Below are 20,613 nucleotides of genomic sequence, written 5' to 3'. Positions count from 1 at the left end.
GCTCAGCATATAAAGCTGGGGGAAGAAGAAGGAAGGGGGGGATGTTCAGAGTTATGGCATTTGTCTTTCCAAGTAACCATTACGCATGATGGAGCCCTGCTTTCCTGGAGATGGCTGAACACCTGCCTGATGACGGGAAGTAGTGAATGAACTCCTTGTTTTGCTTTGCTTGCGTGCACCGCTTTTGCTTTACTTATTAAACTGTCTTTATCTCAACCCACGAGTTTTCTCACTTTTACTCTTCTGATTCTCTCCCCCATCCCACCAGGGGGGAGTGAGCGAGTGGCTTAGTTGCTGGCTGGGGTTAAACCACGACACCGGCTTCTCCTTGCCTACTCCTAAGCTCTTCCTTTCCATCAGTTCTCCCTTTTGGCTCTACCCATTGCTCTTCTTCTCCTCTTCGAAATGCGGGGGGATGTTCCGCACGCCCTGGAAATAAATCTCCTCTGGGTCAGACTGGGCTGATGGGGACCCCTGAGGGCTGCCGTGCATGTCCGTGCTTCGTTAGTCCTTGTGTGCGAGGTATTTAGCCTGGCTGAGCTCTCGTCCTAGTATAAGCTGATATTAATATAATGGCTCAGGGCAAGGGCCCTGCAAGCTGCTCAGTCGTTGTGCCCTTGATCTGGAGAGCTGTGACTGGTTGGCCCTGCACCTCTCCTGGTGGTAGATTCTGGGGAACGTGGGGGCTGTGGGCCGTGCAATCCAGTCTGCATCCATCAGCTCCTCACCTGCCCGAGCCAGGCTGTGGCACAGTGCCCTGTGGACACCTCCAGACCCCTCCTGAGAAAAAGGCTGGGAGCCCTGCACCACCTGCTCTGGGACTGGGACGGGTGCCGTCAGGGGAGGCTCTGACTGGGTTTTGCTTCGTCCTTCTCTGCAAGGCGCGTGCCCAGGAGCAATCCCAATGGCAGCACGGGTCCCAGCTCACCAGAGGTGAAACCCGGAGCAGCCCAGTCCCATGTGAGTGCTGCTGCATGAGATCCCGTGCCCTCCCAGCTCCTGCGGCCCCCTGACACCTGATGATACAGCGAGCCATGGGCAGCGTCCGAGTCAACCGGTGAGTAACCCCCTTCTCAAGGACTGCTGCTGCCCAGGGTGGCCTAGTCCTCCTCATCTGGCCCGTCAGGCCTGTCTTTCAGTATATTCTTCTCAAATTATCTGCCAGGGGCTTTCCTGCTCCAAAGTATGGCTCCTCTCTCCTTCTCCAATCTAAGACACACCATACATGGGGGCAGTGCTCAGAGGGGGAGTGCTACAGAGGAGAAGCAAAGTGCTGCATGGTGCTGGACCAGAAATTACAGATTCCAGCAGTGCTGCAGAAGCCCCCTGTCCCCAGGGGTCACAACTCCAGCCATGTGTGCTTCCTTGCTCCCTTTTCCCACGAGAGGAGGACAAGGGTCATGGTGCCCATGTTGGAGGGCTCCAGCTGACATGTCAACACTACGGGGTGGGAGGGAGGCACTGGCAGCCCAACAGGTCCTGGGAAGCCAGGGCTCGACGGTCACAAGGGCAGAGTGGTCTTGGTGGGTCTGTGCACTCCCTTAATTTCCTCAGTGGTCAGAGCATCTTCTGCCATCACATCTTTAAGGAGTATCTGCAACCGTAGACCCAGCAGCACACAAGGGGCAGTGGCGGTGCCGCCTGCGAGGGAGGGGAGTCGGAGGGGCAAATGTCTCCCAGAAAGTGTGTGGGGAGCTTCTCACAGGGAAATCTGCCAGCACTTTGGCTGTTGATCTCCAAATTACACCTTTGGCTTCGGATGTGGGATGCTGGGAGCCACACATGTTGCTGTGGCAACAGAATTGTCCTGAGCACAGGAAGTGTATAAACATTGTCACCGACGCACCATGAAATCAGTGAGGAGAGCAGAGGAGAAAATAGAAACTCCCGGCCTTATATAATGTCAGGGCCAAAATGTGGCCAGACCACGGGCGCTTGCTCCCAGGCTTCCCAACTGTCCCAGCCGCCATCAGGTTTCAAAGCCTTGGGTCCCTCCTCACCACAAAGGCTGGAAGGAAGCACAGCGCTACAAGCTTCTCCTGCTTTGCTGCCCTGTCAGGACTTCGCTAGATACAACCTCCTGGCAGCAAGACTCGGCAAATACGGCAGCTGAGCTCCACCAGTTTGGTCAATGTGGCACCACGGTGCAATAACCAGGGAAACAAGCTGTTGTGAACTTCAACGCCACGCTGATGTAGCCCTGTGAGCCACCCACGTCTCCCACCCTCGCTGTCTTTGTGGTGGTTGTTGTTCTTCACGTATTCTTGCTGGAAATGCCTGTTTCTTCTCTTTCAGGTACAGCATCGTCTCGACCGAAGAGGATGGACACAAGGTCTCCACGCTGGGCAGCATGAACGGGCACAGCCGGAATGGGAAGGGCCATGCCCCCCGGCGGAAGCACCGCAACCGCTTTGTGAAGAAGAACGGCCAGTGCAATGTCTACTTTGCCAACCTGAGCAACAAGTCTCAGCGCTACATGGCCGACATCTTCACCACCTGTGTGGACACGCGCTGGCGGTACATGCTTATGATCTTCTCCGCCGCCTTCCTGGTCTCCTGGCTCTTCTTCGGCTTCCTCTTCTGGTGCATTGCTTTCTTCCATGGTGACCTCAATGCACCGGCAGTGGGAGGCAGTCCCTCTCTCCTCAAGCCCTGCATCATGCATGTGAACAGCTTCCTAGGGGCTTTTCTTTTCTCAGTGGAGACACAGACAACCATTGGGTATGGCTTCCGCTGTGTGACTGAGGAATGCCCGCTGGCCATCATGGCAGTTGTGGTCCAGTCCATTGTGGGCTGCGTTATTGACTCCTTCATGATTGGCACCATCATGGCCAAGATGGCGAGGCCCAAGAAGCGGGCCCAGACCCTCCTCTTCAGTCACCATGCAGTCATCTCTGTGCGGGATGGCAAACTGTGCCTCATGTGGCGGGTGGGCAACCTGAGGAGGAGCCACATTGTGGAGGCCCACGTCCGAGCCCAGCTCATCAAACCCTACATGACAGAGGAAGGGGAATATCTCCCCCTGGACCAGCGGGACCTCAATGTGGGCTATGACGTGGGCCTCGATCGTATATTTTTGGTCTCACCCATTATTATCGTTCATGAGATTGACGAGGAGAGCCCGCTCTATGGGATTGGCAAGGAGGAGCTGGAGACGGAGAACTTTGAGATTGTTGTTATCCTGGAGGGGATGGTGGAAGCCACAGCCATGACCACACAGGCTCGAAGCTCTTACCTCTCAATGTGGGCTATGACGTGGGCCTCGATCGTATATTTTTGGTCTCACCCATTATTATCGTTCATGAGATTGACGAGGAGAGCCCGCTCTATGGGATTGGCAAGGAGGAGCTGGAGACGGAGAACTTTGAGATTGTTGTTATCCTGGAGGGGATGGTGGAAGCCACAGCCATGACCACACAGGCACGAAGCTCTTACCTTGCTAGTGAAATCCTTTGGGGTCACCGTTTTGAACCAGTTGTGTTTGAGGAGAAGAACCACTACAAAGTGGATTATTCACGCTTTCACAAGACCTATGAGGTAGCTGGCACGCCTTGCTGCTCAGCTCGGGAGCTGCAAGAAAGCAAGATGACTATCCTACCTTCTCCCCCACCTCCCAGTGCCTTCTGCTATGAGAACGAGCTGGCTCTTGTCAGTCAAGATGAAGATGAAGATGATGACGAAGTGGGTGTGGTGTTAGGGGGCAGCACTAAAGAAGAGGGAGGCGTCATCCAGATGATGGATTTTGGAAGCCACCTGGACCTGGAGCGGCTCCAGGCAACTCTGCCCCTAGATACAATCTCATACCGCAGGGAGTCAGCCATCTAACTCCTCCAGCCTCCCCATTCCACACCTGTCACCCACCGTCTCCTCCTCCATTTTGCACCCATACATAGCTGGATAAGTCCCTTGCCCACCAAAAAATGCCTCCCGTGACTGCCTCTCAGCCCCTGAGTACATCAAGGCCTGGAGCTGCTCTGATATATTCCCTTTCCCATGAAGTTATACTGTCTGGAAGAGGAGTGAGGATACACTACTCTTCCAGTGTGTGCAGCTTGTGCTAGGATCCCTTTCCTGCCCAGAGACAGGAGAGCAGCACGCCTGGTTTCTCATCTCTGGAGAGGCGACAGGAGTCCGTCCCCTCAATGGACAGACCGGGACCCGCAGCAAGTGTTTCTGCTGCTGAGGCAGCAGCAAACTTTCTGTTCCCTCTCGACGTGGGTAGGCCCCATGGCTGTCAAGAGTCATGACCATCACTAGGAGAGGAGCGAAACCCAAGCACTGACCAGATGAGGATGGACAGGAGAGTTCAGGACTCCTGGCGGGAGTAGGGAAGGATGTCAAGGGAGGGTTTTACTTGCATGTTTATTGCTTGTTGCACATGACTCTTTCTCTGTATATAAAACAGATCGAGAACCGAAATCCATATTCTTCCACTGCAAATGCCAAGCTAGGAGACAAGGACGCTCTGCGTAGCCTACTCTGCACTCTCCTTGGCTTTTGGCATCTGTCACCTCCAGAAGCAGCTCGGCTCCACGGACTCAGACCCAGTTCTCCCAGTCCTCTTGAAAAACCCGTCCTGCTCCTCTCCCGAGATGCCTGGCAGAGGAGGCAGGGCGCTGTGCTTGCACACTCAAACTGCTCCCTGGCACAGCGTGGCCAGGATGACAGACAAGTGACCTGACTGGACAGCAGACCCTCAACTTGCTCCTTTCACCTCTTCCGTACTTCTCCCTGCTGCCATCAGCTGTAAAACTGAATTTGTAACTATTTATTTTTAATAAAGTCTAATATCCCAGGGGAGATCTGGAAGCAAAGGAGAGACCCCAAGGCTGCAGCCTGGTATAGAGGCTGATGAGTGTTATTAGTGCTAATGTTTGCTGTTGGTATGGTGGTGTTGCCTGGAAGCTCCACCATGAGAGGTCCCTTGTTCTGGGCCTCCTTGGTGAAGACCTACAATAAGAGGCTCAGAGAATTTGCTCGGGGAGAAGATCATACAAAATGTACGTATGGAGGGAAGCACTTGCATTAAAATTACCAGTAGGATGGGTCAAACAATTCTGCTTGCTTTGGAGATAACGAGAGTTTTGCCCAGGGAAGGGTTATAGATGTGTTTGATGAAGAGGCAGAGACGTGCAAGACACTGCTCTAAATGTAAGGCTCAAAAAAGCCCCCAAAAACCCCAAACCTCTTTTTTTGCTAGAGGTAAGTAAGAACTAGGGGAAATGAGGGAGGGCATCAGCCAGAGCTAGACCTGTAACATCACTTTGCTGTCATTTCACAAAAGACGTGAAAATCTGGTGATCCTTTTCCTTTAGGAGCAGCAGAATCACTCCTTCAAAACTGTAGACGATATGGGGACAGAAAGACAAACAGGTAGCTAAGGAAGCTGCTCTGGGCACCCAACAGTTGTGCTATGGGGGGAATGGCTGAAGAAATGATGTCCCACCCAACCCCTGATCTACAAAGCAGGAAAACAGCATCTTGATATCAATTTGGAATTGGTTCAAGAAGCAAGAGGAAGGGGGGAAGAAGCAGAAGGGGAAGGAAGGAAATAGCAGGAGTGAGAGGAAGAAGCAGGCACAGCAGGCAGATGGAGGAGGAGGAAGGGAAAAAGAAGAAGAGAAAGTGAGGTAATATGGGAACGCATTTGAGAAAGAGTGGGGACAGACTAAGAAGAGGGGTCTAGACCCAGACGTGGCTATTTCTTGTCCTGGCGTGCAGGTTCTGCAGGGGGACAGCTGCCCTGCACGGGTTTGCTCTGCACCCAGGCAGTGATCTGACACCTTTGGCAAGCCTTGCCAAGAAGGGAAGAGGAGCTGGTGGTAGGATGAGAGAAGAGCAGACAGGTGACAACCAAAGAGCAGAGCATCAGGAGAGGGGGGGGAAAGGAAAGGCATCACTCCTGATGCCTCTGTCTCCCCCCGTTGGGCACAGAGTGGGGACAGGAGCTCATGGATCCTGGTGCCTCCTGGCTTTTCCCATGTATGACTTTATATGCTGCCTCATTTTTCCACATGGGTCCCTGTCCCACCTCTCCTTCCCATTGCTAATTAATGAAGTCCCTCCCTCCCTCCTTTTATTATTTATTTATTTTCCCCAGAGGGAATAAGCAGGGGCTGGTATTGACCCGGCTTTTAAAACAGCTTTCAGAGCCGGGTGCCTGCCACTGGCCATGGCAGTGGAAACAAACTAATGGACCGAGAGAGAAGGACTCTGTGTGTGAGGACACGGGCACCCAGGACACAGACTGGGGTAGTGGCCTCCAGGAGAGGGGGAATCTGCATGGCTGGGCACCCCCCCACCGGTGTACAGCATCCTGAAGTGGATGGCAGCACTTGGTGCGGATGAAGTGCCCATGGCCTGTTAGCTCTTGGGAGGCTCATCTCCAAGGAGCGAGCTCCCAGGGAGCCCAGGCAAGGATGGGGCAGCTGAGGTGCACCGGGGCCATGGGCATGCACAGCTGGGGCAGTGGAGGCGGCACACGGGCCAGTGCTGCCACCCCTCACTTCAGATGGCAGGACTCTTGGGGGAAAAATGGGAAAAGCTTGCAATAAGGCTAAGGGAACAAGTATCATGCAGCCACGCTGGGATCCTAGACCCTCTGTACGTTTGAACCTGCTGGCCCTTTTCATGTCATGTTTGGCATCATGGTGGAGAAGACACCAAGGTGTTGAGGAAAACCCAACTGAACCCCTGCCGTTCACAATAAAATTGGGAGAAAGCTGGCAATGCTGCCACATTGTTAGAGAGGGGAGAGAGCTGAGGAGGACCCAAGGGAGAGAAGGGGGCTGAGGGGAGGGGGCAGAGGGAAGGAGAGGAACAGCCACAGTGCGGGAGAAGAGAGGTGATGGGTGAACCTCTGCCCATCAGGCGCTCCTCCCACAGCTGTGCTTATGTTGCCAAAATGGCACATTCCTTGGGCACACATAGCCCATCCGATGGCACGGTGCAGTCACTCTTCTCAGTCAAAAGTGCTCTTCTGCCTCTGCAAGCTGCACACATGCCCACAGGCTTTGCTGATACACAGCGGTACGTACATCCTTCTGCACAGGTACTTTTGTACCTGCATGCTCGAATCACAGAGTACTCGTGCCCAAGTACACACTGCACATACCTACATGCGTATGCCACACATGCGGGCATAACCCATCCTATACCACAACTTCATCCCATAAACACCCAACGACATACACACAAATGCCATGCGACAGCAGCATCCATCTCAACAAGCACCTCTCTGGGTGTAGGCTGGGGACTCTTTTATGCAGCCCATGAAAGACCACCAGGAGAATCCACCTCAGAAGGCTGTTTGCTACAAAGAAGACTGGACATTCTTAAGGAGTCTGCAAATCAGCTCTCCGAGCCATTCACAACAATAAACACACCTGGTATTTTGACTTCTGCATATGATATGTGGAGCAACACCTTTCAGGTAGGTGACACTTTCTTGTCCTGTGCTCTCCAGGGAAGACACCTCTATTGCCCGCCAGGGCACAACATCCCCGGGGTCTCTCCCTCCTCCAGGATCTGATGGAGGGACTGCTTGCCCAAGACCTGCCCCTAATACTGAGGAGCTGGAAGCTTGCTTTTCAGGAGGAAGACACTGCTGCTTTGTTTATCTGCCCACCACCTATATTTTTTTCCTGTCTTACTTCTGAACGATTTCCTTGGCTCGTTATTGAAAGCTATTCAAACAACAGAAAGATAATGGGGAGAGGAGGGACTTTTTCCCTATGAATAAGATCCAGGCACTGGTTCAGATCCTCTACCCCATGACAACTAACTACGCTGCTGTTACTCTTCCCAGCTTTCAGATGAATGTTGTTGTTGTTTTAAATGACACTTGAGAAACTTGTTTCATGTTTTATTTTTGGTGACACTTTTGGACAACCCTTTTGAAAAGAAACCATCATTGGCACCTTTCAACTCACCCAAAACTTGCTCAGCAAAACATTTTGATACACACTGCAACTAAAAATAATTTCAAGAAACACAACAATAATCTCAAACGAGAAGAAAATGGGTTTGGATTTCCGTGATCAGGAAATGGTGTTGAAAATGTCTGTGCTGCTGAACAAATGCATTCCTTTTCAACCCAGCCCGGTTTTGTCCAGGTTTTGCCCAGGAACAGAGAGGGGCATGCCGCTGCCCTGGTGGCTGGATGCAGGCTCGTGACCTCTGTGTGGCAAAATGCCTCTTCTGCTCACTTCAAGCTTTAGCAGCCCTTCTTTGCCTTTGCAGGAAGGCCTGAGGAGTCTCCCAGCTTTTGGACAGGCAATATGAAGTGGCCATGGTTTTAAATTTCACCAAAAAAAAAAAAGAGGCAGAAAAAAGCATCTTACCTTCCCAGGCCGTTAGGGGCTTGCTCTTGCCCCGTGAGGTCAATGGGACTTTTGCCATTGCCTCTGGTAAAGGCAGAGCTGGGCCCTAATGGAGCGCCACTATTGGAAAACCCCGCAGGCGCCAGCCCTGTGCTAAATCCGCAAAGCCAGGACAGACTATTGCCGGCTGCGCAGGAGGGGGAGAGGAGGGAAGGCAGCCTGCTGGGATGCTGAAAGCATGGGGCAGTGTAGGGCCAGCTGGGGCAGACCCGCTGGGGCAGGTAAAGAGGGACAGCAGAGGGATGGGGAGGGAGGAAGGGGAGGCAGTCTGTTGATGCAGCTGCCCGTGGCACGGTATCCCACGGCTGCGGAATGCCACAGCAGGAGGAGCTGAGACGGTAGCAGGTTCTTGGAGGGGCTACACAGGGTTCTCCTCCTGCCATGGTCAGCAGGGTGGGGGTCCTGCCCTCCCCAGCCCCGGTACGTTCCCGCCGGCAGGACGCAGCGCAGGGAGGCTGAGTGGCATGGCACAAACCGGGGAGCCCGGCCGTTGCCCGGCCTCAGAGCACCATCTAGAGATGAAAGAAAGGCTGGCATCCCCGCAGGTCCCGGCATCCCCGCGGGTCCCGGCGACCCTGCAGGTCCCGGCTCCCCGGGCTGGCCCAGGGCTGCCCTGCCGCCGGCCCCGGCGCCGGCGTGACACCGCAGGGCTGGGCTGGGGCTGGGGCTGGCTCCGCGGGCAGTGCCGTGGGTCAGAGGTGGGGGTCGGGGGTGGGAACGTTTGATCCTGAGGGAAGGCAGGCTCTGAGAGGACCGGCACCCACCGCCAACGCTGCACCCATAACCTGCAGTAAAGGTCAGCCTGCCTGACAGCCAGGCCATGGCTTTCACAGAACGGCCACTGACTCTGGAAGCAGTTCAGATATCCACTACCACTTTGATTTCTTCTTGGGGAGAAGCCTGCAAAGCCGCTCCAGCCCTGGGAAGTTAGGCAGAGACGATGAGGGTTCAGAGTCAGGTCCTTCTGCTTGCTGCTTTGCTGCCTGCCCGCCCACCCTTCAGTCAACGCCTCACAGCCCTGCCTGGTTGCATGCGCTCAATGTATGAGATTTGCTCCCCCTTTCTTATTATTTGGTCCCTCGACGTGGCACACACAACTTATGGCTGTAGCAGGGTGCTGCTGCCTGTCCCCCGCCACAGGCGGCCGGCCAGCACTCTCCCCTGGCGGGAGAGGGGCAGTGAAACCACATGGAAGTGGAGAAATGACCCGCTCAAATGTGTCCTCGCCAGCATGAGGGCTGTCAGGTAAAGGGTTTGCAATGCCCCAAGGCCTCTTTTGGCAACCAACCTTTTCATACCCCCTTGGGACATTAGATAATAACAGCCTGGCTTGCAAACTGTATGGAGCCTCGGCTCCTAGGCTTCTTGCAGTCCCCAGGGAAAGCAACACCAGCAGAGCAGTCAGTGGGCCATTAGTGTATTTGCTTACCTTTGAAGACGTCCCCTCCAGGAGGAAGCATCTAGTGGGGGCAATGCCTCTGCTCCCTGGGCAGCCTGGGCACACAGACCCCAAGCGATTGGCTATCAAAGTCAGGTCAGCGTGGAAAGAGGAAGCACGTGTTGCTAAGAGGAGCCATGTGATTTCACTGCCCTGAAGCCTGCAAAGAAATTCAGGATGGACACAAACACCATCCTGAAATAGTCTGTGAGACACTGGATATTTGAGCTTTAAAAGTTTTTTTGGCATCTGAAATTAGCAGGATTATTTTGGTGCTGGCCCCAGATTTGAAATAGCACGTCTTGAAACCTGGGACCTGGTAATATTCGGGTCCCTTGGCTGTAGTGCATTGATAGAGTTGTTTGAATGTCCCAGCACTACGGTCACTGAAGGAGTCAGCTGAAGGCCTGTCTGATACAAAGCCTTGTTACAGATGCCGTGCGACCGAGAGAATAAGGAGCTTGAAATTGCTCCTGACAGGTGATTAGATGCTCACCCAGCAACAGACGCTGCATGTCCATCAGGGACCTGACACAGGCCTGCGCACCACTCCTGGGGTATCGAACAGAGGAGGACGAGCTGACGCAGAAACTCTGGAGAAGACTTTGAAGATATCTGTAACATGACCTGCAGCCTGCACATGCTTCTCTCAGGTATAAAATAATGAATCAGTTGGAGAGTGGGTGCGAGCACATGACAGGCGATGCAGACCTATAGCAGAACACTTGGTACAACACAGAAGGAGCAGATTAAATGTAAGCAGAGCAGAGCCATCGTTTAGCTCCAGGCTGCTGGGTTACACCATGTGCCTTTTGCTCTCCAGGACACAGTGGTGTGCTCACTAACAACCAGGCTGCCTTGACCAGAGAAACTTATTGACCCATCCAGCGCCGCACGAGGCTGTGGGGGAAGCCAGGGGTAACTGTGATGAAAAACAGTTCTGGAGTGGAGAGCTGCAGACACGGGGTGACTAGCTGCACCCGGGATGCCAGGGTTAAGTAATTGGGAGCCCTGGAGTGCCCAAGGAGCCAGCAGTGCTCAGCGAGCTCATAGGGACCAGTGGGACAGAGCAATCTGAAGTCAGTGGAGGAGGGAAGTCAGGGCGAGAGCAGCCGGCAGTGGTTGCTGCAGAGGAGGTACAAGGTGCGTTGGTGGAGTTGTACTGGCTGGATGAAGCTGCATGCTCCCTGCTGCTCTGTTTGAGACACATCTCTCATGCAACAGTCAGATGGTCTCACGAGCTTGAAATGCACTGTCAGCTGTTAAAATGCAAGAGCAATTTGTGAAAAACATGGGATTTTCTGAGTTATTGTAATTATTTGATAATTTGTCCCTTGGAGAAGCTTCCAGAGCCCTCAGGTCTTCAATGTCCCCGTTGTGCTTGCTGCTGCAGTCACAAGAGAAGGGCCAGCTCCTGTTCTCAGCCACAAAGGGAAGGGGGACGGAAGCGGCTGACAGCAAGGCAAAGTGACTTGCCCAAGATCATGAAGCAGTCAGCAGCAGAAGGAGGAATTTAATCTGCCACTGAGGGTTTAACCTGTCACCTCTCTGCACAGCTCGGGACTTTGCGAGCAATAAATGAACCGGGAGTGGTTCCCAGAATAGCGCTCTGCCCATCCTGCTTCCGCAGCTGCAGTGAAGCTGTGGCCAGGACGTTGCACCTCCCTAGGTATGTACACAACGCCCACCACCTTCGTACCACTGCCTACAACTCCAAGTGCAGTGCATATTCCCAACTCAGATACCTCCGGCCTCCAGACATCCAGATGTGTGGGAACTGGGAGCCGTCGGGCCACAGTGCTTCCCCCAAAATAGCCTACATGGGGCCTTACAGATACAAATGAGCACTTTGCAATCACACCCAGAAGTGAACAGGAGGCCATGGCAGGCTCAAACAAGCATGTCCTGAGGTCCCTGGTGAGCAACAGCATGATGCAAAGCAGAAACGAAAATCCACAACCTCAGTCCTTGCAGGGAATGAGTCCCCAGCTGCCTCTCGCCTTTCCCTGCGTGGGACGGGTGGTGAGATGGCCTTTTGTTAATCAGTGCCCTGTGCCTGGCATTCAGCTGGCGAGGACAGGCTGTCCCTTCCAGAGAAACCCCTTGCATAAGAATTAAAGAGGAGCTGGGCTGAGATGCTGAACTAATCCACCAGGGCATGCCGGGAAGCTGCATTTTAAGCCATTCTCCCTGCCCTCCCATCTCTCTGCGCGTTGTTTATCTCTCCTGTCCCTCCCACAGCAGTACGTGAATTATCCTGACTGGGCAAGCTGGTTTCATAACCGCCTGCGCTACGTCCCGTCCCCCCACCCTCCGAGTCCACATGGGAGATGCTCGTACATGGGAAGCTTTTTAGCTACCGCCGGTTTGCACCGCTGTGAATAACAAGCCCACACAAACGCTGCTCTCCCCACCCCACGCACGCAGTATCTGCACGCTGCACACGCATTTCGCTACTATGGCCACGTGTTCGCTCCCCTGGCGCACGCACACACACTCCCACCGCACACTTACATCGCAAGCTCCTTGCAAGCGCGCTTCACATGTGTGTGGTGCTCGGCGAGCTCACCGGTATGCGCAACTGGCACACTTGTCACACGCGTTCAGAGCTACTGCCCCAGCTGCTCCCCTGCCACGGCGTGCTCCTCACCCATCACCCATTGTGTGTGTGTGGTACCTCGTCCTCCTCCAGCTGCACCCTTCACACAGGACTCGTGCCACAGGCTTGCAGCTCACCCTTGCCACGGACACGTGTGGCACATACATACCTGGCACATGCCAAACACAGGCGATACACAAATGGGGCACTGCGCATCATAGGATCGTAGGATAATTCGGGTTGAAAGAGACCTCGGGACAGCTGTAGTCCAGCCGCCTGCTCAAAGCAGGGTCAGCAAAGAGGTTAAACGAGGTCGCTCAGAGCTTTATCCGGTCTTGTAAACCTCTAAGGATTGGAGACTGCACAGCCTCTCCGGGCAACTTTCCCCCATGCTTGACTGTCTTTGGAGACAGAAAGATTTTCCTTGTATCCAAGCTGGACCTCTCTTGTTTCAACTTACGCTTGTCGTCCCTCATCCTCCCACCACACACCACTGTGAAGAGCTTAGCTCTGTCTTTTACCAAGACTCCCAGGTCCTTTCCCACAGAGCAGTTCTCCATCTGTCAGGTCCCCAGCCTGTATCGTGGCCAGGGCATCTTCCTTCCCAGGTGCAAGGCTTTGCATTTGCCCTTGCTGAACTCACAATGTTCCTGCAGGCCCATCTTTCCAGCCTGCTTATGTCCCTCTGATGGCAGCCCTGCCCTCAGGCATCTTGACTGGTTGTTCCTGCAGGCCCATCCCTCTAGCCTGCTTATGTCCCTCTGATGGCAGCCCTGCCCTCGGGCACTTGACTGGTTCTTGCTCCAACCAGGTGTCATCTGCAAGCTTGATGGGAGTGCACCCCATCACCTCCTCCGGGTCATCAATAACCATGTTAAACAGGACAGGTCCCAGGACAGCCCCCTGAGGCACCCCACTTGGTACCAGCCCTAGGCCGAGTACAACCCATTAACCACTACCCCCCTGAGCCTGACCAGCCAACCAGTTTTTTACCCATCTGCTTGTTCACCTATTGAGACCGCTACACCTTTACTTGGATACTTACATTGTGGGAGATGGTGTTGAAAGCCTGGGTGAATTTGAGATAAACAACTTTGACTACTCTCCCCTCACCCACAAATCCAGTCATTTTATCATAGAAGGCAGGTTGTTCAGGCATGATTTACCCTTGCTAAATCCACACTGAGTTGCCAGTCACCTTTTTCTCCTTTATGTGCCCAGAAATGTGTTCCGAGAGGACCTGCTCCAGGGACCAAATGAGTCTGACCAGCCTGTAGTTCCCAGGATCAACCTTTTGGCCTTTTATGAAGAAGAATGCAGTATTTGCCTTTCTCCAGTCATGGGGGACCTCCTCTGGTCTGTAGTTCTGTATCCAGCCTCTCCTCCAGCCAGCCTCCCAAACACAAGTCATTTCACAGCTGAATTGCCTCCCATCTGACCAGCCCTATACTTCATTTGGTCTGACCTGCAAATCTTCCTGCAGGGGCAAATGTGGCTTCTCAGTTCTCCGTTGCTTTGCTCCCAGTGTTCCTAAGAGAGACAAAGAGAGGGCTGTGTCTCTGAGCCCCAGGGTTGTTTTCTTTCTCCTTGGGCTGCACATCCTCTCACTAGAGGCTTTGAGAAGTTCACACTGCTACCAAAAGCCATCCCCAGTGCCATGCAGAAAGGGAGAGGGGAGCAGAGCAGCCTGATCCCACCCCTGCAGGAAGATGAGATGGGGCTGTCCCAGTTGTTGGCTCTGCCGCAGGGTGCAGCCATGGAGCAAAAGCTCAAACAGTGAGAGGGACCAGTTCAGCTCCTTTTCTCCAAAAAATAAGAGGCCTGGAGTTTCTTAGAGGGAGACGTGCTGCTTTCAAGGTGAGGAGGAATCCACGAGATTTGGCAAGGCAGAAGTGGTGCCTCCCCTGCATCCCTGCATCTTGCTCAGGATGCTGGGCCAGGTTCTTTGACCACCCCCAGGCGCTCAGATGCCTTGGTGCCCGGGGAGCACTCAGCATGCAGGTGGGGAGGACGAGGTTACATGTCTTCAAGCAAGATCCTGCCGATTCAGCCCTGAGTCCAGCTCCTCCCAAGGAACCTTGGCCCTATCCTATAGTCCTCTGCTACGTGTGCCCTGGCCTGACACAGCTCTGAGGGTGCACCTGAATATTCCTGTTTGTTTGTTTTTTTCTCCATTAGGTCTTTTTTTTTTTTTTTAACCAAAGCAAGCCAGCGTGGGTGTAATGAAGAGAGTCAGTTGCAAACTGACAGAAGCTGGGAACACCATGAGGAAAAAAAAGGCAGGGCATATGGAAAAAAGCAATAAAGGCCCTTAATTACAGGTGTGGCCAGGAGCAGCTCCTATTATTAAGGTTGCCGACACTTCCCATTTTAAGACCCTGTTTTCACTTGCTTATAACTTTGTCAAAGCTTCACCACTGGAGCAGAAATTTTCCATAGAAAGTGATTGCCTCAGCTTAAATTTGGCACATTTATTTAGTTCTTTCTGAAAATGTTGGCCCACCACTAGGTTTCCCAGGCTGGAGGAAGTACGTATGTGGCCCCGGGGATGAAAGCTGCAGATCTTCTGGGCTTTCAAGCAAGGGCTTGGCCTTGGGCAGGACGTCAGTTTTTGTGTCATGGAGGCTGTGTTTTGCCAACTCCATGAAACACCGCTGCTCTCCCCCACCAGTGTGGACAAATTACATGGCTTTGCTAAATGTGGGAGGAAGACTTGTCACAGCTTCACAGCTACAAAGATTTCAGCCTCTGCTAACCTGCCCAACCCTCCCTTGGCTTCTGAGGCTGGCGTGGCGGTGTATGGGCTTTTCCACAGAGGAGCAGGGCTGAAGGAAACCGTGAGGGCTTTCCCTTCTAGGGCCGCATCCTGCTGCTCTGCATCAGGCACCGGGATGAATCTCTCGATGCCTCCCTCTGCCCTGCACTCCCGGCCACCTCTCTTTTGGCTTCTGGGAAGCCCAGTGGAGGAAAGCCCCTGATTTGAATAGGGAAGGGATGAAACTCAAAGGGAAAGGACCAAAAATCTGGGAAAAAGCTAATGAGACTGGGAGACAGATGAGACGGGGAGCTGAAGGGAGGTGCCAGGGCTGGCTGGGCAAGGGGTTATTGCCTGGGAGCTGCTGGAGTGACTTGGGATGGCTGAGCAGGGGAATTGGGAGCAGAAAGCAGGGCTGGCCAGGGCAGTGAGATGGGGAATGGGAAGAGCAGAGGAGGGGTGATCAGATATGGGGAATGGGAAGAGCAGAGGAGGGATGATTGGCAGCAGGGTGGGACAGGAGGGAGGCAGGCAGTGCTCAAACAATTTGCCTGGGGAGTGGGGGATTCTGGTGACAGATGGAGACCGGGGATGGAGGGGAGCTGCCACCGACTGACTGCCCAGGAAGGCTTGGACTGGTGACAGGGAGCAGCTCATGTGGAGGGGGACAGCATGTGGCAGGAAGGCTGTGACTGACTGGCCAAGGACACACACCTGAGCCAGACTGGTACTGTCTAGGCAGGAGACTGGGCCTAGTGGTGCGGTAGGGAAGAGACAGGGAAGGGCAGGTGAGGTGGACCTGGGAGGGGGCAATGGCTGAGCCTGGAGCCCAGGACTTTGTGACAAGCCTGAAGAAGGGCAGCCAAAAGTGGGAAAGCTTGGAGAGGACAAGGGGAGCAGGGAGGACAACCGTATCAGCTTGTGTTTCTGGGACCACAGGTTTCTCCAGTGCCCCAACCAAGAGTCTTCTCCCAAGTCTTCTTCCCAAGTCTTACTGCTCCTGTGCTGTTACCCCAAATGCCACCTGACAGCACGTCTCACCTCTCACCAGCTCTGCTCCTCGCTGAGGACAACAGGCCACTATTGCTATCTGTTATATCAGAATACACATTTCTCATCACTGAGAAATGGCAGCACCAAGGCTGGCTGTACAACTGCCCTTCAATGTCCTCATGTATATGAATTACGTTTGAGTCTTTAATTATGTGGCCACAGATTTATTTTCCACAGGACACCTGCAGCACACAGGTTAGATGGTGCTCCGGATGAGTCTGGGCTGTCATGAAGAACCACGCAGCAATTCCCCACCCCCCCCCCCCCCCCCCCTCCAAAAGCATGAAGAAAAAGGAGTGACTCATTGGTGAGACAGTTGTGTGTTGGCCTGGATCCCTGCCCCTGCCGCGGATTTCCTACCTGATGCTGAGCGAGTCAGTCACAGCAACCTTTTCAGAGGTAGCTATTAGCTATGTTTTATTTATTTTGGCATTTTGCATTGTTTTTAGCCTTGTGCTATCCTGGGATCCTGATGTCTCATTTGCAGGAGTATTTATTGCTCCCTGCTGCATGTGAATGGGGACTTGCACTCGACTGTAGAAAAGGCTTTAAAATGCTGAGTGCTCTGGCAAAGCGCTCAGGTCAGCATCCCCACCTTGCAGGCTGCATTTGACCTTCCCTCCAGGAATGCTGGGTCTTCTCTAAAACGCTACTCCCTTGCTTGGTATGAATATTGAAAAGGCAAATCCATTATTATTTGGGAAATACTGAGAAACTAGAGTGTGTGTCCCATAAAAAAGACCCTGTGAACATTAATAATTGTTTTTTGAGTGGGGGCTGCCTGTTCTGAATAAACTGTGAGTTAATGCTTTGAACAGCTCTGTTCTGCTCTGTTGGATGTGTCAAGCCACAGGTACCTGCCTCCTTGGGAACCTCTGCTCTTGAACTGCAGGTGGAAATGCATTTGTTCTCACTTCTCATCTTCTCTTGCTTTCGCTGGCCTTGCAGAAGTAGAACGTCAGCACAGAGTCAAAGTTTTCTCTGCTGTTTCCCTGATTCCTCACACTTTCCTAGCATGGGCAAGTCTCTCTGTGAAGAAGCGGCTTTGGTCTTCAAAGCAGCATGTCCCTCTCCGGATAGTGGGCGAAACGGGATTTGGCTAACTGTGGATCAGGCAGAGCTGCCAAATGCGACATGGCATTTCTCTGAGGTCTGCTAGGTCACTGGAGCTCAGCTTTCCCACCAGTTTTACTAGGTGCTATGGATATCATATACAGTGACATTGGAAGGCCATCCAGCAGTGACACTGTGAATAAACAGGGCAGTTCTAGCCCTTCTTCTCCTTTCCTACCCAAGGAATGACGTGGTGGGCAGTGGTGATGCTGGCTGCATGCCCAGTGAGGTATATTCCCCTTGGATACACCAGCCTGCAAGACTCAGCCTAAGACACATCACTATGGGTTCCCTCTACAGCACTGCAGTGTAAGCACTGGGGACTGCCCGAGGACCTTCCCATGAGAACAGGACGGCAGCCAAAGGGCCTGCAAGCAGAGCCACCCCGTGTAGCCCATCTTCTGCCTGCTTGCCTTCAGCAGCAGCACTCCCTGCATCATCTAGGGATGCTTTGGCCATGTCTGAACCCCGTGAAAGGTAGACATGAGGTGTCCCAGGTGCAGGTCCCCCTGTTGCTAAGCTAAGGGGCTTGGCTGGAGCCTCGACTCCCTTCCATGTGCTACCCAAAGATCCTTCCCAGGCAAACCAGGGAAAAGGGGTGAGGTGAGGCCTCCTGGGGTCTCATCTTGGCATGGGGTTGAGAGTGTGGCTGTGGCTCACTGCTGGGTGTGGGAGGTTAGACAGCCTTCCAGGTGCTGTTGTTTAAACAAGGTCTTAATGTGCCTTTGTTGTTGTATTCTGGTGCCTAATACAAGGCTAGATCTGAGGGGATGTTCATTTTTTGGAGAGGTGCACAGAGAGGAAAAGATGCTTGTGGCTATCGCTGCACACCAGTTTGGTAACTGGAGAGGAATGGAGATGACCCAGCACAGATTGTGAGCATGGCTTCTGCCTGTCCCTCAAACTTCTTCCCTTTCCAACCCAGCCCCAACCTCTCTCTAGTCAGAGTCCTGCTGCTTGTGTTATATGTAACACCGACCTTTTTTAGACACTGGGGCAGGAGTTACCTGTTGTACCACTGGAGCACTGACAGTCCTGATGGAGACCAGGGTCCCTGCAGTACTGGCTGCTACACACATAGCCAAAACCAGCAGCCCCTGGCCCAGGCTCCTTAATATAAATCACTCATAAGAAGAGGTGTAACTAGGCAATGCTTGGAGAGAAGAAGGTGGGTGTTATTAGATCACATGGTTATCCAGGCTAACAGCACTAAAAGCTTGATTACAATTCAATTAAGGGAATGTTTCTAATTAAAGAGTTCTTATTTTAAGCCCTAAATGATTAAAATAAAGGTAGCTGAAGTGCCCGTACACACATTCCGATTTCATCCCCAAGGGCTGTGTCTACGTTCGGGATTTCTTCAAATTCCCTCCCGCCACCTCAACCAGCAACAGGGGGAGAGCTGGCGTGGCCACCGTCCCCCCAGACCCTACACCCGCCTGCCAGGCAGCATCACCCCAAACTCTGCTCCCACCGGCCACGCCGAGAGCTGACTCTCCTGGGATCCGATTCGGATCCATCCTTCCAGGAGCCCTCTCTGGCAAAGCCTGCCTCGCTCAGTGCCTGTACGGGCCTGCCACTTGCAGCAAAGTCATGAGCGGTGTTGGCCTCCAGCAAATTCCCTCTCAGCTGATGTGCACCCACCCAGGTTAGGAGGGCAAGCCCTCGGCTGGATTCGGCAGCAGCTGAGTACTTTATTAGCTACCTTCCCATCTGTTCGCTGTTACGTAAGCTGTGAAACTACAGAGGTTCAATGGAGCATGTGTAAGGAAATGTCATTACTATGAAAAACTCAATTAAATTTTAACTTCTCAGAATGGAGACAAAGTTCTGTGATAAAACTGGCCCGGCTGTGACAGAGGGAAATGGCACTGGTTTCCAAAGGGTTGCATAAAACAGAAACTATTCCCAGGTCTCAATGGTCCGTCAAGCATAAACCAGAAACTATTCCCAGGCCTCAATGGTCTGTCAACTCGGCACGGGCACTGACTGGCAGTGGGATTCAGAGCGTTGCGGCCCACCATCTTGGTATGACTTGAAGCAATGACTGCTTTCTGCACCACACAGTGCCGGCAGGGCTGCAGCTGGGGCCTCCTGGTGCCAACAGCCCATGCTTACGTTGTGTATTTGGAACTTGACATGGGGGTCCTGGCCTAGATGCATCTATGGGCTGGCCCAGTATGGGGGCTCTTGAGTTCTCCCCCATCACGCTTATGTCCTCCACCCTTAGCCCAACTGCAGGAACTGCAGTTCTTGACTTTGCGATGACTGTGCTGAAGCAGCTCCTCCCTAACAAGGCATCCTGGTGCCTGCGAAGCTTGGCAGCGTCTGGCTCTTGATCCACAGGACCTACTGCTGTTCCCTTCCCTCTCACCCTATGCTGGCCTCCAGCCTCCCCCCACACTCCTGCTCCCAGAGATCACAACAGCACCTCACTCCTCCTTTGCCCATCCAGCCCCAACCTCCCACCTCCCAGGAGCCCCCAAACACTTCCCCAGACTGGGCTCCGCTCCTATACCCCCATGCAGGTCTGATACACCCTGGCTGCCTCCCCCCTGACTCAGCTGGCTCTTTCTGAACTGCTCCAGGTCTTGCTGCAGCGCACAGTGGCCACCTGGCCCCCAAACACCCAGGGGTCTGGGGGGTACCCCTGGCTTTGCACCTATCTGCTGCTGGGTGCCCCGTGGACCTCTGCCCATCTGTGTTAGGGTTTATGTGTGCATGCCAACATTTGTGTGGATTTGCAGGTGCTTCACCCCAAGGGGTGCCCCCCGCTCCCGAGGGGCACTGGCCAAGGAGCCCTGACCCTCTCTGTGGGGTTGGGGTGGCTCTGATGCCCCATGGACCTTCCTGCTGGACCCCTACTTGGCATCCACCGCCATCGTGATGGGACCCCATGCCCATGTGTGAGAATCCCCAAGCAGGGCTGAGGGCTGATGACCCTGCTGTGGCGGCAATGGCACCATACTGGGGCTGCCCCACTGCCCCCCACCGCTGTGGGGTGCCACGAGTGGGCTGTTGCCCCACTTCCCCCGCAGTGCCCCGCTGAAGAGAAACCTTCAGTGGGGAGCCCGGCAGCAGCTGAGGGGAAACGTCCCCCAAAACCCACCCCGGGTGTGTTGGGGGTAGGCCTCCCCCGGCTGGGGCTGAGGGGGGACGCCGGGCGGGAGGGCAGCGGGAAGGGCGGCAGGCGGTTGCGCCTTTAACGGCGGGCGGAGGAGGAGGAGGAGGGCTGGGGCTGCGCTGGGTGACATCAGTGGGTTTGGCTCCGGGG

The 20,613-nt window shown here is 53.9% G+C and overlaps 1 protein-coding gene across 1 annotated transcript; it reads left to right on the top strand.

The window, feature by feature from the left end:
* The first annotated feature begins 1,019 nt into the window (after window positions 1–1,019).
* Window positions 1,020–4,284, top strand: KCNJ4 (potassium voltage-gated channel subfamily J member 4). Its single transcript, XM_009289978.2, has 3 exons — window positions 1,020–1,057; window positions 2,296–3,220; window positions 3,421–4,284. Exons 1-3 carry the CDS (start codon window positions 1,020–1,022, stop codon window positions 3,823–3,825), a joined length of 1,368 nt encoding a protein of 455 aa, XP_009288253.1. The 3' UTR covers window positions 3,826–4,284.
* Window positions 4,285–20,613: the final 16,329 nt, after the last annotated feature.

The sequence above is a fragment of the Aptenodytes forsteri genome, unplaced genomic scaffold (assembly GCF_000699145.1).
Source record: "Aptenodytes forsteri isolate BGI_AS27 unplaced genomic scaffold, ASM69914v1 Scaffold284, whole genome shotgun sequence".
NCBI classification, from domain to species: domain Eukaryota; kingdom Metazoa; phylum Chordata; class Aves; order Sphenisciformes; family Spheniscidae; genus Aptenodytes; species Aptenodytes forsteri.
The sequence above is the reverse complement of the archived record's forward strand: the minus strand, read 5'-3'. Positions and strand labels throughout refer to the sequence as shown.

Excerpts from the sequence above, each read along its gene's own strand:
- KCNJ4 (XM_009289978.2), top strand. The coding sequence starts at position 1,020 with ATGATACAGCGAGCCATGGGCAGCGTCCGAGTCAACCG. Across the intron at positions 1,058-2,295 it reads GGCAGCGTCCGAGTCAACCG|GTACAGCATCGTCTCGACCG; the intron begins GTGAGTAACCCC and ends CTTCTCTTTCAG. Across the intron at positions 3,221-3,420 it reads CCACAGCCATGACCACACAG|GCACGAAGCTCTTACCTTGC; the intron begins GCTCGAAGCTCT and ends ATGACCACACAG.